The sequence below is a fragment of the Brachyistius frenatus genome, unplaced genomic scaffold (assembly GCF_029030835.1).
Source record: "Brachyistius frenatus isolate BFR_SWC_R1_liver_20210118 unplaced genomic scaffold, ASM2903083v1 Contig_10, whole genome shotgun sequence".
Taxonomy (NCBI): domain Eukaryota; kingdom Metazoa; phylum Chordata; class Actinopteri; family Embiotocidae; genus Brachyistius; species Brachyistius frenatus.
The window spans coordinates 4818157-4834287 of NW_027210609.1; the positions used below are offsets into that span (position 1 = coordinate 4818157).

At 39.9% G+C, this 16131-nt stretch overlaps 1 protein-coding gene across 4 annotated transcripts in view; it reads left to right on the forward strand.

Annotated features, from left to right (window-relative positions):
- tox2 (TOX high mobility group box family member 2) overlaps positions 1-16131 on the forward strand; it is an 89656-nt gene that overhangs the window by 51282 nt on the left and 22243 nt on the right. For all 4 annotated transcript variants that reach the window (XM_069691020.1, XM_069691022.1, XM_069691019.1 and 1 more), the window contains one exon: positions 10711-11004. In XM_069691020.1, the coding sequence (XP_069547121.1) occupies positions 10711-11004 (294 nt within the window). The remainder of the gene's footprint in view (positions 1-10710; positions 11005-16131) is intronic.

Here is a 16131-nt window from a genome sequence, read left to right on the forward strand (position 1 = left end):
TGCTAATACAAAACAGAACAGTGCGTAGCGACATGATCAAAAATAATGCACCGTGGAGATGCCTTCTCATAGCTCGGCAGCAAAGTGAAAGAAACAGTATACTTCATCAGCACTTTACCTTGACAATGATTTCTTTTGATGTCTTTCTCCCTGACTTATGAATTAATTTAGCAGAACTGCTGTTTGAGAGAAATATGTCACAGAAAAAAGAACGCGAGGAGGAAATGGAAGGGGGGTGGGTGGAGATGGAGAAACTGCACAGGGGAATAATTCGGCTAATGGAGTGACTGTTTGGATATTCAGCAGAAGTAGGAACGGAGATTATGATCTTGCAATTAGCGTAACAAGGTTTTATTGATTGGCTGCTGCTGTAGCGTCTTTGCTGCCAAGACACTGCATGTGGTTTTAACATGCACAGTGTGTGTGTGTAGCCTGGCCAGTCACACTAGTCCAACTACTACAACACTAACGGAGCAGAATCCAGCTCAGCATTACCATCGGAGCTGGGGCCGTTTCCTGATCATCAAAGCTAAAATATTATGGACTGCCGAGTTGAAAGGGTCTGTTTGAATGCCTGATGATAAAGTGGACTACATTTGCATTTTCCACTCACTTTTAAGTTAATGCATTGCGCCCCCCACCCCCTCCCACCCCCTTCCTCCACTTTGAGTAAAATGCAGGTATGAAAAAGCGGCTTCTGGTAACAAGTGATTTAAAAGTTTGTCTGCCTTTTTTCACATGTTGGGAGTTCAAATGTTGTTTTAATGCTAAGTTTGATGCCATTCCTCGCCTCTGTTAGTATTTTGTAAGTCCCTGCTGGCAAGGATTACTGCCATCCCTTGGGTGTTGTAATTGTAATTAGGGAGGTGTTTGAGTGCCAACAGATCTGTGAGTCACATCGACAATCGATGGAAAGTTTTTTTTTTTTTTTAATATGGCAGCAAACAGATGTGATTAGGTTTATGAAACAGGATGACAGACTGAACTAATAATTGGACCTTCATGTTGTTTATCCATCTTGTTTTAATGAGAGATTTAGTGCAGTAAGAGCTCTTGTTAACAGATTTAAACAGATATGATGTCTGTCAAGCAGTTCTTTTGCCTAAACTTGTAAAAACTCCAGTCTTATGAATATGATTAAGTCTTCCTCTAAAGCTCCCTTGTGTCTCTAATCTTTCCCTCATATGTTTCTGATGAACCATTGTAGAACATGATCCCATAGTCTTTTATGTGCAACCTTTGACAAATCTATCACCTCGTCCCTCTGTGCTCTGAATTAAAGGCCCATTCCACCTTTCCAGTTTAGATGAGTAATTCTCTTGTTTGGCTGCAGCCCAAAGCCCAGCCGGCGTGTCTGGAACCTCGGTGGAGCCTGATTGGTCCGGTTCAGTCGTGTGTGACTGACAGGAAGCCTGCTGATTGGGGGAGACGGTATCTTTGGATCATTGCACTGATTAAAGCCTCGCGGCAGCGTTTTGTAAACTCCCGCCGTTCGGGGTCCCCGCACTAGTGCCCTGGCCCTGCTGGTCTGAATTACAGCTTGGTCGCATTAGTCTGATTTACAGCTTCCTCCTGCTGTTTAGATTGAGGCTAGGTACAAGAGTGGCAGGCTCCTCCTCCACCACTTCTACCTGCCCCCTCCTCCGGCCTAACCTTGTACTCGTCACCCCCCGTTGTCTGTTCCCCCTTTTATGCCACATCACCTGGTTTATCTCATTTTCAAGCCCCACTGACTAATTTCTACCAGTTCTTTTGCTTTCCTTCCCCTCTTTCTCTGAGTCAACCTTTTGGTCTCCCCCCTGTCCTGTCGTTCTTTCTTTTCTGCCTTCCTTACACCTCCCTACTACCCTTCTCCCCTCTCTTCATTTCCACTCTTCTCCTGATCCTTCGATTCTCAAATGTCCCTCTGACCTCTGAAAATATCCCTTTCCTATCCAGTAGCTCTCCCTCCTGCCCTCCCACCTCTTTTTCTCTCTCTCTCTCTCTCTCTCTCTCTCTCTCTCTCTCTCTCTCTCTCTCTCTCTCTCTCTCTCTCTCACTCCCTCACTACATCTTTTGTGAAAATGAAAACAAAGAGCAGCCTGCCAAAATATTTCTATAGCCCGTTCGCTGACGAAGCAGAGAGCGGAGACAAAGCAAAAAGATGTGCAGGCATATTTGTCACGGCAGCAGAAAGATGGAAGCTCTCTCCCCATGGCCTTTTTACAGTCATTTGGAAACTCCCCATCTCACCCTCCTCGCTCTCTCTTGCCCTGTTTAAAAGCCCTATGTTTGAAATTCTACTCTGACATGGCACTATATATAAATGCAAGGCTGTATATTTGTGTAAGGTCCTCGCCCTGCCAAGCTGTCCATCCCCCTGTTGCCCTAGGTGATCAGATGAAACTAATGGCAACCTTAATGTGTTTGTTTAGGCCTTTCACCCCATTGGATAAAATGATGAGAGAGGAAACACTGCAGTTGTGCCAGATCACATGCCAGAGTATTATAAAAGACACTGTCTACTCAGCCTTTTCATAACTGCAAGGATTTTCTATTTCTTTTGAAAATAAATGTACAAAGTTTGCCTTGAATTGGTTTTCGCTCATGAATGTGAAGAAAAAAAATCTATGTGCTGTTAGAGAGGAAAATGTTTCATTGAACTATGATTCATTAGCAAAATACTTGGTTAATTATTGATGCGGTATCTTCAAGGTATGAAAAAAGCCCAGAGCTGACATTGATCCATGTTGACTTATTTCCTCTGCTTAGAGAAAGTTGAAATGAAGTAATAATTCAGTAATAAAATGTTGGTGAAAAGCTTGGGGCAAACACCTTTTATAGTTTTATATTAAAGATAGTTGTGAGTTTGTTTTAACCTCTAAAAAACAGATATTAGATGAACACCTAAACAGTTACCTGAACTGTCCTGATGCAGTCGCTATCTATAGTTAAATCCTGTTAGCACCTTTGTTAAGGCTGCCAACATTAGCAGGCTAACTTGTTCACAATGAGAGCACTAACCTGCTAATGTCTAGCATTTATAACGTTTATCATATTCCCCATCTTAGTTTAGCGTGTTAGCATGCAAATGATATCCAGGCAGGAATTGTATTTGTTTTCAAGATATTTGGTCATGAAAAAGTGTTTAAGATGTTGCTAAATGAAATGTTAAGGGATTATATTCATCCTTCAGGGGTACATGATTATCTTCATGGAAATTGATATGATCTGTATAGTTTAATAGTTGTGGAGAAACTAAAAGACAAAAATGTTAACCTCATAGTGGAAAACAAGAGAAAAATACAGAGATCCCCAAAATGAGTCAACTACAAAAGCCAATTAAGTTGTTCCCGTTTAAATTGGAAATTGATCCGTGGATATGCAGCCTTGCTGGAGGTCGTTTTGTGGACACTTTGGTGTTGCATCAAGTATGATTTGCAGCGGAGAACTCCAGTGAGAGACAGGGAGGTTCATTGACACTGGAGAGCTGTCTCCTCCACTCCCCTCCACTCACAACCAGCCTCTTATTAACAATGGCACCAAGAGCACGAGGTCCAGATGTTAGTCTCCTGCTCCCACCAGCTGTGCCAGCCTCCGATACAGAGCCTCATTGACTCTGAACCGAGGAGGCAAGACACTTAAGAACACACTGACACCACAGAGAGAGAGTCTCTTACAGTAGGTTTTTGTTTTAGAAAAAAGGAGATACCTTGGAAATGTTCACAAAAGCATTCAAGAGCCATTGCCCTTGGTTTTGTACAGATGAACAGATGAATGCAGATACACACTCACTGCACAGATTAAATCACAGAAGCACGGACACACAAACACACACATATGCATTCTCACCAACTACATGCACTTTAAACCCCCCCCCCCTCCCCCTCTCCCTCTCCCCGCCCCTCTTCTGGTGTAGAGTTATTTGTGGGTGACAGGATCCTAACAATTCTCAGAATAATGCACATTTGTTTGGATGACTGCTCCATCAGCGCTCCCTTTGTTATTTTGAACATTGTTAGAGTCAGTCGGTACAGATCCACCAACCCTTTATTCTGCTGTTTTTTTGTCCATTTACTTGTTCTTATAACAATAATTAGTTTTGTCATTCAGACACAGTAGCTCCATTGTCTACATGCTAATAATGATTACTGACAGTGTGCGCAAAAAAGTAGATAGCTGGAGAGTCATTAAAGATTTTAAAAAAATACTTCTGCTTTTTGACCTTGTTGAGCTTTTGAGCTGCTTCTATTGTTAAGCCTCACAGAACAGACAGTAGTGTGCCAATGAGCAAAGTTCCAAAGGCTTCCCTCTTCAGGAGACATGGCTGCTCCCAACAGGAAGAGACAGAGGGGACTCTGGAAATAATACTGTATGTCTGCCAGTGTAACATTGTAATTCTAGATTCACCCTGTCAGGCAATAAGTTTGATTATAGTCCTCATTTGAAATGTTGGCTTCATCTCTTTCCCCTCCCCCCTTTATTTTCTGCTCCTTCCTCTTCATTTTCTACTCCATCCTCCCTCCGCCGAGCCCCCTTCCTCCCCCGCCACCCACAGCAGTATCAACATCGGCATCACAATCACTCGAGATGGCTATTGGGAAACCTGAGCTATCTTGTGCACCCATGGTTTGTTTTCCGACCGCATTACCGAGATCACAGTTTTCACTGACACTGTGCGGCATCTGCATATCATTACTGAGGTCCTGAAGTTCTTCTGTGCACATGCCACCAGAGAAAGACATAAGTCCATATTTTATGAGCAAGCAATAATTCCTCTTTAAAATATAAACCTCTATAAAAATTTATTTTCTATTCTATTCTATTCTATTCTATTCTATTCTATTCTATTCTATTCTATTCTATTCTATTCTATTCTATTCTATTCTATTATATTATATTATATTATATTATATTATATTCTAGTCATTTGGCAGCGATTTCAATGTTGTATTCCAGCTCAATGTTCAGCAATAATGATGTGGTTGTTGTGGCTGACAGCACTTCTCCATTAGCCTTGTTTCCCACCACAATCAAGTGTTTTTAGACAGTGAAGCAGAAACAAGACAACAAGAGAAAGGCGGATCAGTGACACATTTTCATTGAATCAAATTAATAAGAAAAGAAAAAATAAGGCGGAGAACATAAATATATTAGCTGCAGGATGCAGCTAACCTCTGGGTACTTGCATCAGTTTTCAGAAAGAGTTTGAGAAGCAGACAGAAACAAGAGGTACAGGGGAAATTGTGTTTATTATTTAATAAAGTCCCCCTTATAACCTAGGCATGTTGTGCAATAGCTCTGGCTCTCCTTCAACTCTGTGGTGTGCCACTTCAAATTAGTCGCTCGTGAAGAGGGCCTGCCCCGTCTTTGCAAAATGCATTAGTACACCACTCAGAGCCTCATACAGCCTAGGGTTAAACACAAATTATATCATTTCTGTCATCCAATCAGATCACACTGACCCCTTGACCTGCGAGATGAGTCAAATGCATAATGAAATATGACATGGCACAAAAGCTCTGATTCTAATCTGTTCTGACACGTGATCAGATGAGGATGACCTCTTGACCTTGACTGACAAGTGAGACGAACACAGGGAACAGGATACACAGGGGAGAGGAAGGGAAGGAAACATAAAAGAAATGGGGCAAATATATGCAATTAGGAAGGCTGGTTTTAGTCAGTGAGAGGTTAGTTAGTAATCAGCTCAGTATCTGGGGTGAGTGGGGCCATCTGCATCTTTGGACTTTGGACAGTTGGTGCTGACCTTGATTATTCTCTCAATTCCCTCCATATTTTCCCGTCTTTACTTTTGGGTTTTCCATTTCGTTTGCGTGTGCCTTGGACAGTATTTTTTTCCCCCTGTCTCACCTCCCAATCTCTCTTTCTCTCCCACCTTCCCCTTCCATTCATTCACCGAACAGAAACCTGGTGGTTTAGCATCCCCATCCCGACCGCTCCTTTCATGGTTTTCAAACAGTAAAATAGTGACAGATAAATAATGCAGCCGGCCTGTTTTAAAGAGAGAGATGAGATGACAGAGGGATGGGTGGGAGGGGGCTGATCAGGTTTGGGGGGGGGGGGGAGCAGGGACCAGGGACCAGAACTGTTTGGGCTTTACAAGGAATAAAGGGACAGATCCGACTGGGGTTGGGCCAGCCAAGAGAGGAAGAGGAAAGTGGAGGTGTAGGGTGGCTGGCTGTAACTGGATCTTCTGCCCCCTCCTTCTCATTGGGCTCTGAGAGAGGGAGGCTCTGTGGTGTGTTGATACCCCCTGACATGATATTGTAGGAGAAGAACAGCTATGGCTTTAATTAAGCCTGAGTTGATGGAGAGAAATGGATAGATAAAGAGAGAAGGAGTGAAAACAAGAGAAAGAAAGAGCCTCAAAAACAGCAAGCGAAGGGTCCGTGCTTTTGAGATAAGGCGTTTGAAAGTAAGTGGTCTTTGTAGTCAGACAAGCACTATTTGCCTTTGCTGTGTGACATTAAAACAAGAGCTCTGTGTGCACTAGTAAACAGGATCATTCATAAATATACAGTATAATCCTCCTTTGACAGAGTGATGGCAGAGTGAACGAAAAGAGACGATGCTCTTAAATTCATCCCAAAGATAAATCCACAGTTTTCTCCTCGAACCGGACGGCGTGGAAAGGAGAGATAACGGGGCCTGACTCTGGCTCTGTGTGCTCAGAGTGCTGCATGGTGGATATGGGAAGGTGTTGGAACGAAGAGTGTTGGAGGTGATGGAAGTGGTGGTGTGTGCGGGGGATTTTAGGCATAAATCACCACTGTGACAAAGCTGCTCAATAGGCAGATAAGTGCACATTAGTGGTAAGACAGATGTGTCATCGTCCGTCTTCGGGCTGTCGGTCCCGCCCTCGGTCCGAAACAAACGTTGACTTGGGAGGACTCTAAACTCTTCGTCTGTGTGGAGCACGAGGAAACGGCCTGAAACTACAGTACAGCACTTGCGCTTTTTTTTGTGTCACTTAGTGTCTCACTAGTGGAAATGTTCACAGTCTGTGCTCCACCTGTTTAATTAAGTTCATTTTTTTCTTTTGCTAATTTACTAATAAAACAGCAATTGCTTTGTTATTTTCTCGATGTGTCCGTGTATAGTAATACTGTCAAAGTCTAAAAATAGTCTACTAACAGTCTAAAAAAAAGCAGTGAATCCTCAAAATGAAGAAACTGTAAGTGTAGTTTTCAAATAGAAGGGACTTTAACATTTAATCAGGTATCAAAATACATAGCAGATTCATGTTTCTGCTCAATCGCCTGATATTTTCTTCTCAAACAACAACAATAAGCCAAGATCATTCAATGTTTTATACTCGCTAAAAAGGCATGCAGCTTTTTGTTGTAAATATGAATCATATTTGACAGCAAAATGGATACAGAATTTAATATTAGCCTGATGATGTCGTAAATCCTGATTTCTACAGGCATCACAACAATAATTTAATAAGAAGAATATAGAGATAATGAGCCATTAGCCACAGTCAATATCATCTCCAGAAGGCCTTGAATACTCAGGCAGTGTTACAGAGGGAGGGAGAGATCTGTGCCAAATAAAAAGACAAGCTGGAAAGCTCCCCAATCAATGTTATTTTCTCTCTCAGTCCCAGACCAACTGTCTATTCATCTGTTTCTTTCAAATGAAAGGTGTGCTGGTATGTAACACTTACAGTCGAGAGATCTGTCTCTTAATTAAAATGTTACAGATTGTGTTTCGCTCACTGCTCAGACAACATACTGTGTATTGGAAATAATGTTCCCTATAGTGCGCTGTATTGATCAGATGAGGAAAATAAAGAATGTTTCAGTGTTGAAAATAGAATCTGTGTAGTGCAGCTTTTAGTAGGAGTGTGGCACTGACTATTGAAAGTAAACCAATGACAATACCTCATAGGAAGAAGAAAAAAAGAGGGGGAGGCTTTTGTTTGAAAAGCCAATTCCATACTTGGACACATGCTGGTCCATATGATCCATCAAATGCATTGCCTTTGTTTGGATTTTACTTTTAAAAGAGAAAAGAGTATACATTAGCCAGAGTGTGCATGTGGTTCTGTACATGCAATCTTATTCTGAATAGAGGCATATGAATAATTTATCTTGCCACAATCCAACTGGGAACGTCCTTGGTATTTACATTTTATCATCAAGGGCATTGGATGAGCCTTCACAGCAATCTAACACATGACACATCCTCAGTCCTTGTCCCTTTGCACAATCAAAAGCAATGGATGAGACCAACGAAAATGTTTCTGCAGCTCGGATATATATTCATATACTGAGAAAACAAAAGATTGATGAACAGGCCCGGTGATGACTAAGCATGGTGGTCTTCAGATTACACAGGGGTCTCCCCCCCCCCCCAGTGTGAGTCAAGCACACGACGGCTCAAAAGGAACACGCACGGGGGACTCACTTCACACAATAGCTCAGATGTTTACAGCAGACAATTTAGTTTCCTTCCAACAATTATGAGGGGAATTGAATCTCAGGAAATGTTCGTTTTCTTGTCCATTAGACCAAACAATAACACTATCCCCAAAGGTTTACAAAAACATCTGTCTTCAAAGGACAATCCAGAAAATGAATATCAACTTGCTTGCAGGCTATGTCAGGACAAAGTAAATCAAATTGAGGCAATCACACTTCGCTTCTTTTTTTTGTTTTGTTCTTTTGCCGTAACATTTAGGAAGATCAAAGTGTACTTTTAATGCTGAGTGTTCTCGCGCTGCTAGCCTCTTTTTTTTTTTTTGTGGAAAAGTTAAAGATGGGTGTTTTATTGTAACTTAATGAAATTCCTCTCATCTGGTTTTGTGCTTACCGCCTCAGATTGGTATCCATTTAGAGGACATTGGATACATTTTAATCCTGCTGCAAGTCATTGAGGAAAAAAGATTTTCCCTTATTATCTGTCACATAAATGGAAACAAAAGGCTCAACCTGCTGCTAAGTGAAAAACATGTGGACTTAAAGCTGCGTTTACTTTAAAACTAACAAACACCAACATTACACAACAGTCAAATTTGCGTTGTTGATCTTTTTTTTATGTGGATTGAAGTTTGTTTGCAGCAAAAAAAAATCTTTTTTTTTCTTTTCTTTTTTTTAATTCTATGCAGCTAAATATACTTATTTGTCACATAGAAGTAATTATTTCCTTTATATATCATAACAAATATGTAATTTATCTGCTAAAAAAAATTACAGAATTGGCCTTTTCAATCACCTTTATATTAAAAGAGGGTTGAGAGAAACAAGAAAAAAAACTTACCCTGTATCCTTTCTCCTCTCTTCCATCGCCCCATGCCCCTTATTTTCTAAAAGTATCAGTTTGAGAGATAAATGACCACTCTGCTGCCGAGGATGACAGCCTACACAAAGATGATATTGAATTGATTTCAGAAATGTTGCAGAACTGACTGTTTGATGTATACTGCTAGACATGAATCATAAAAATTCTATTAAAAAACCCTTGAATGGCTGACACCAGAATATTATTTGTGATGATTAATTTGACTCAGTCATTACAATGGGAGTCAAGTTGGATCGTCTCAGACAAAATTGCTTTTCATTCCCCGTTGAATTTCCCTGCCATTTTTCTTTTCTTCTTGCTCTGTGCAGAACTCTGATCTGATTGGACTTACTGTGTTAGTGTGACAGCACACAAATACAGAGACTGTTGGTCTTCTTTATTACCGATCGCTGAGCATCGGGCCTTTGTTCCGTAATGAGGCGTTCAACATTTGAAACAAAATTACACCTATTCTAGTGAAATGACAGATCGGAATTTAAACAAAGCTTTTTCATGCATTTTCCCGGTTGACAAAATGTTAACAGAATAATAAACAGAATCTTATTTCTATTCTGGTTTATTTTAACCAGTGTTTTCCCCCAAACACATTATCTTGCTTCTAACACAAAGACATCAACCTTAAGCATTAATGAATCAGCTCTTTCATACACCTCAGCGGTATTTGATAGTGGTCAAAGCAGTGATGCAGTGGTCAGTATGTCCAAAGATAACAACATTTTAATTTTCTCTTTATTACTAATCAACCTAAGGTTAGCTAGTACAGCGGCTGGGGAGGGGTACGCTACCGAATACATTATTATCATCATCATTATCATTATTTTCTAACCTTCTGCCTAAATTTCATATGTCCATGTCAGATTGTTATTGCACACAGGTACCTCCATCCAAAACTAATGTAACACTACTAAAGGCTTATTTTGATGCTAGTTTTAATTCAAATGGCCGTGATGAACCTCAACCGCTGTTGCTATAGCAAAGAATCCAATCAGATGTGCGAATCAGCTGTAGCCAATTCAGGTGCACTTTGTTCTTGCACTTGGAGACATTCTGCCATTCTGTTGAATTCATCCAAAACTGCCCACTAATCCAAAAGTAAACTGATTGACATGATTTCCTCAGAAGCTTCCGTTCACTGTTAGAAAGTACATGACTAAAGTTTGTTTGGGTTTTCCCTGAAAAGCACTTTGGGAGTTGTATTTGACTTTTGCCGGTATGTTTTATGCACACAGGCTTGTGTGTTTGACTTTGTATCTTCTATTGTAAACTAAATGTCTGCATTTGCAACCTGTATGTAATACTATTGAAACTTAGACGTTGCTTTAGTGTTATTTGTTTGCACCACTTCTTCAAACATACCGTTTTTCACTTTTCATTTCTTTTTGTGTCCGTTTCTCCACTCAGAGCTACACAGGTCAGACAGGTGGCGGTGGGGGAGGAGGAGGCGGCGGTGGCGGCGGCTCCTCCAGTGGAAATGGAGCCGGGGATGAAGACTATGAGATCCCCCCCATCACCCCACCTAACCACCCCGAGCCTCCTCTTCTTCACCTGATGGAGCACGACTCTACAGGCTACCTCTGTCACTCGCTGCCACACAATGGGCTCATCAACCCGTACTCCTACCCAGAGCTGCCCACACTCATGATGTCGAACATGCTGGCACAGGACAGCCACCTTGTCTCCAGCCAAATGCCCTCGGTGAGTAGCGCTACGTGGACTGAAAATCCCATGGGGGCCTCGTACCTGAGTTAGAGAAATCTGATACTTAAAGTGAAAACATTTTCAGTAATGGGCAAAAACGTTTCAGACAATTTAAGCTTTTAATTACAGTAAAAAATGTAATATTTCAGAAGAATGAGTGTTTATTTTTTAAATAAACCCTTTTAGTTTTAAGGGTGTAATTTGGTCAGCTGTACTGGCTTACACCAGGAAGAAGAAGCCATGTTATTATCTTGCCTCCTGGAGGACATGAGGTCAAACTATTAACCTTCACTTGTAAACACAAATAAACACTGAACAGATACTAAAGCTGATCTAATATCAGAATCTAGGACAATAATGATGATGGAAAAATCTCTAAAATCTGACTTTTAAAGTTTTTTGTAGATTTAAAAGCATCCAAAATAGACATTTAAAAGATGTAACAACCACAGCTTTCTAATATGAAACAAACTAAAAGGTAAATGCAAGTTTCCAGATGTCAAGGCTGGGCTTAAGTAGGGGGACTGAATGATTGTGCACTGGTTGCCATGTCAGCTCTAATGCATTGAGAAAAGGATTGTGGGTAAATCCATCAGCATCATATCTGCCTCGACAGCATGCATCGGTCAATCTGTCGAGCCTTCAAACATGAATACGTGCTGATTACTCCCTCAGCTCCACAAAACTGCTCCTCGACAAATTAGCATCTCCAAGCCATAATTGCATTCATGAGAACTGCTGGAAATAGAGCAGGTTTCCAACTCAACAAATGATTTACAGTACATAAATGCATGAAATGTGTGTATAGGCTGCAATAAGCAATAATCTCTGTTTAGCAGCCTCGCTTGCATATAGCCCTAAAAGTGTAGCATAGCTTTTCACTGGGAGCTCAGATTGAGGTTCAAATTAATGCCGGCTTTTGAATTCTATTCAACAACAAAAAAAATTAAATATTACACTGAAGTGTTCCTTTTATCTAACATTTATGTCCAATAGTGTCAGCTCTAAATGCATCCCTTTGAAATATAGACTGATTGATGTTTTTTAACTGATTGCAGCACTGAGATCCTAATGAAAGAACAGATATGGCTTACAATGTTAACATATACAAGCTCTTTTGTGTTCAGGGTTTGAAGGTCAAGAATTTCATAGCTTCGTATATTATTTGATATTGACTGAGATATCATAAATGGACATAGTAACACTTGACAGATGAGCCTTTCTGGCACTTAAATAAATGACCGGTAGTAGTTCAGATTATAGTTTTTTCTTAATGTTCCTTCTCTGTATCATCACAAATGACAAAAGTCACCAGTGGGTTTTGTGTATGTTAATAAAAGATAAGGGTATCTGTTATATGCAGTTTACATTACATTCATATAGATGCATATCAAGGTCAAGCACAATGTATAATGTTCATCATAAACGGGAGAGATAAAGATAAACAACAGCCAGCACCTAGTCAAAATATGGCTCGATAAGGATCTGAAATATAAACATACTATGCATTATAATGTTGGAATAATCCCCAGAGGTACAGGATTCATGTGCCATTTATCTTCATATTCATTTCACATTTTGGTCATGACCTTTACTGTGGAGACAGTGGTTGATTGGCCAGTCTTTCACTCTGCAGTCAGGGTATTTGTTACTGCTGCACATGGCCACACTCTGAGGTTTTAATAGATTCAATACAACAGGCCGAGCGATAAAAATGCATGAGATTTTAAAAGTTCAGCTCGCACACGATGAACATATATACAAAACACATATACTACAAATGCTGGTAGCTGCTTTTGATTGCTATTCAAGTTGCAATCTAGTGATTTAAAGGGTGTCATTTTGTTTACTAGAATCCCAAAGATAAGTACAAAACATATTGGAAATGTTAAAATTATGCTTATATTTTACACAATTGAGCACAAAAGCACACAAAAAGTGTTATTAAAAAAAATTACAGAACTGCAAAGTGCAATTGAAACAAATATTTAATAAGGTGCACATCATACTTTGCAAGTAAACCTCCAAAATATTTCTCTTTCACACCTTCCTCTTAAAAAAATATGTTTTAATACATAGCAGATCTTTTCCCATCTCCGCTTCTACTTCAGTGCAAAAGGCAGCATATAAAGCGAACTCAGAAATTTCTAAATCAAATAGTCTGCCTGGCAAAATTACCAAACCGTAGCAGAGGTTCATTTGTGCTATGAACCGAGTGTCTATTAAATTGGTGCCTCACCTTGACACAGTCTGTCGAGCAGAGTAATTAAGCAAACTCTGCAGTTCAAACATGAGATATGAATACCTCACTTGACATAGATAGATAAATAATGAGGGTTAATTCCTAATTTTAGACTGTTTTGGGAGCTAAAGAATACATCGTGCAATGCTGCCACGGATGCTGTTGACATTGCACTGCATGTGTGTGTGCAAGTGTGTTTCTGTGTCTTCACTATAAACAATATCTGTGCTGTTGAAATGGATCCACTACATCTGGAGGTCAGGCCTTATATTCAATCTTGAGCACATTGAAAAAAAATCCATTAGGGTTCATCTTTCCTGCATCAGCCATTCTATTGTGGTGCTGCAGTGAGATCTGTTTTCATCAGGCAGATTCAATACGTGAGCTGGGCAATGAAAAGAGTGCAATAGAGTTGAATGAAGAAAGGAGGGGTGAGGATGAGGAGGGAAAGAAAGTGAGAGAGGAGGGCATTGTGAGGAGGAGAGCAAGAAGAAATTGTAAAGAGGAAAAAGGTAACTCTTACTCAAAATGAGCATATACCTCCAGTTTTCTGTACCTCCTGGATTTCATTATTAGATATTTTAGAGATAACTCAGTTAAGTGAAATGAGGTTATCCTGTCTCAACAAAAGGCTGAGAGCCTCTGGTTTTTGAATGTGTGCCTACGTGATTCAAGTATGAGGACATTTGAAAGTACTCCAATGCAGGTGCAACAATATAAACATGAAATAAATAGGGCGATTATATAACAAAAAGGAATTTGAGTAGAGCAGCCCTACAGCACCAGTTGATCATAACCATGGAGCTGTTGGACAGAATAGATAGGGTGTGTTTGGTTTGTTGTCTCTCGGTTAACTGGAGGATTAAATAGTGTATAAATAGTGGATTCAACCTTGAATTGTAGGTATGGATCTTACCGACCAATGAAAACGATCAACATTAAGATAAATATACAGTAATTTAGGATAAGACTTGAGGTTGATTTCCTTTTTTATTGTCAAATAATTCCATTCAAGGATTAACACAAATTTTAGAGACTATTTACAGCAGCGGGAGAGTGTATGTATGTGGAATGAACACAGCATATGTTCATGGAACACTTAAATCAAAGCTGTAGTTTATTTATGTGTTTGTAATAGTTTGGACAACAGTTCTTGCCTCCCCAGACAACATTTACCTGATAAGACAGCTAAGTAATTCCAATTTCTCTAAACAGAGTATTTGGTCATCTATTCAGTTCAGTGAAATGACTATCTTTGTATATTTGACTGCATTTGAAAGATAATAAACCGGGTTTTAAAAAGTTGTGATTTAGGCAACTTCTTATAGTATTGGACATTTAATAGACCAACCAATTAATCAATTAAATTAAATCAATTATCAAATGTATTAACAATAACTATTACTACTAGTGTCACCCTGTTAAAACTGAATATTGCCCGTTTAACCTGTTAAATGAGGCTGCGGAGTTGATGGAAGTTACCTCTCTCTCCTCTGCTGACTCTCAAAACCTGAGACATACAGTAGTCGACTATACTTTCCTAATTTTGTAAAGAGGCCATTTTCAATTCATATCTTATTTTTCTGATGCTTTATTGTGTTGTGGTCTGAAGCTCCTCCTGGCCAAACCTGATATCTTTCAGAGAGCTTTTTTCTCTGATGCTCTGATGCACTTGACAGGGCCTCTCTCTCTCTCTCTCTCTCTCTCTCTCTCTCTCTCTCTCTCTCTCTCTCTCTCTCTCTCTCTCTCTCTCTCTCTCTCTCTCTCTCTCTCTCGCTCTACCTCTCTCTGTTAATGCCCTCACTGTCATCTACAAGTTCCAAAACACATTAGACATTTAATAGCCATGCTCAGGTTGCATTGATCTTATCAATACAGCCCAGAAAGATACACATTTCTGCTGCTACTATTGAATAATTTCTGGAGTCACAATTAAAGTGGCCTCATTGTTGTCAGTTGCAACTTCATTTACACTAAAACTTGCCTAAAGCAAATCTGTTTTATTATTGGCTGGGTAGATATATTCATATACGCCTCACACCTGTGCTGTGACAACTACATCTGTAACAGAGAAGCTCTGAATTCAATTATGATATATTTAAATGATCCTCAGATTCATATGACCTGTGGTTGCAACTGGAATAAATTATCTTTGATTTTTTTTTTTTTCTTCTCAATCTTCATATTCCTCCATGATGCATGCTGTATTAGCCATCATCAAACTGGCTCGAGTGTGATGTTTTGAATATGTAACAGATGATGAATGTATAATCAACTAGGTAGATGTTAAGCATCACAGCTATGTATTAGGAGAAAGAGCTATATTCAGGAGCAGCCTTAACTCCATCAAACACCCAGGTATTATCTCATTTGGTATTTTTCCAGAATACAAGATGTGAATCTGCTTGAATGAGGGTCAGTTCATTTGTAATGAGGTTTGTGGCACCCTAAAGATCGGCCTGGTGCATTCATATTCAAATTCATCCTTGAATTTCTTTTGTCGTAACATTTGAATGTAAAAATTCCCTCACAAGCGCTTTATCTTCAGTTGTCGAGGTTAATTATCAAGTATTAATCCCACTCTGATTGTCATGTTAAGTTGGGTGAAAGCTTGTGTTTCCTGTTCTTTCTTTATTTTAACTCACGAGGTATTAAGTGCTCCTGGCAGGTGCTCGCTCTCCAAGCCTGTGTGAATGAAATATGAGCTGCAATGTCAACTGAACTTGTCACAGACAAGCTTGGATGAATTAATGATAAGAGAGCAGAGGTGTGTTTTAATGTGTTCTCCCTCTGATGGAGGGTCTCGGCAAACGTATTATCGCATACTGTACACCTGCTGGTTTTTGTATAAACATGGAACAGAAAAAGGTGGATTAGAGATA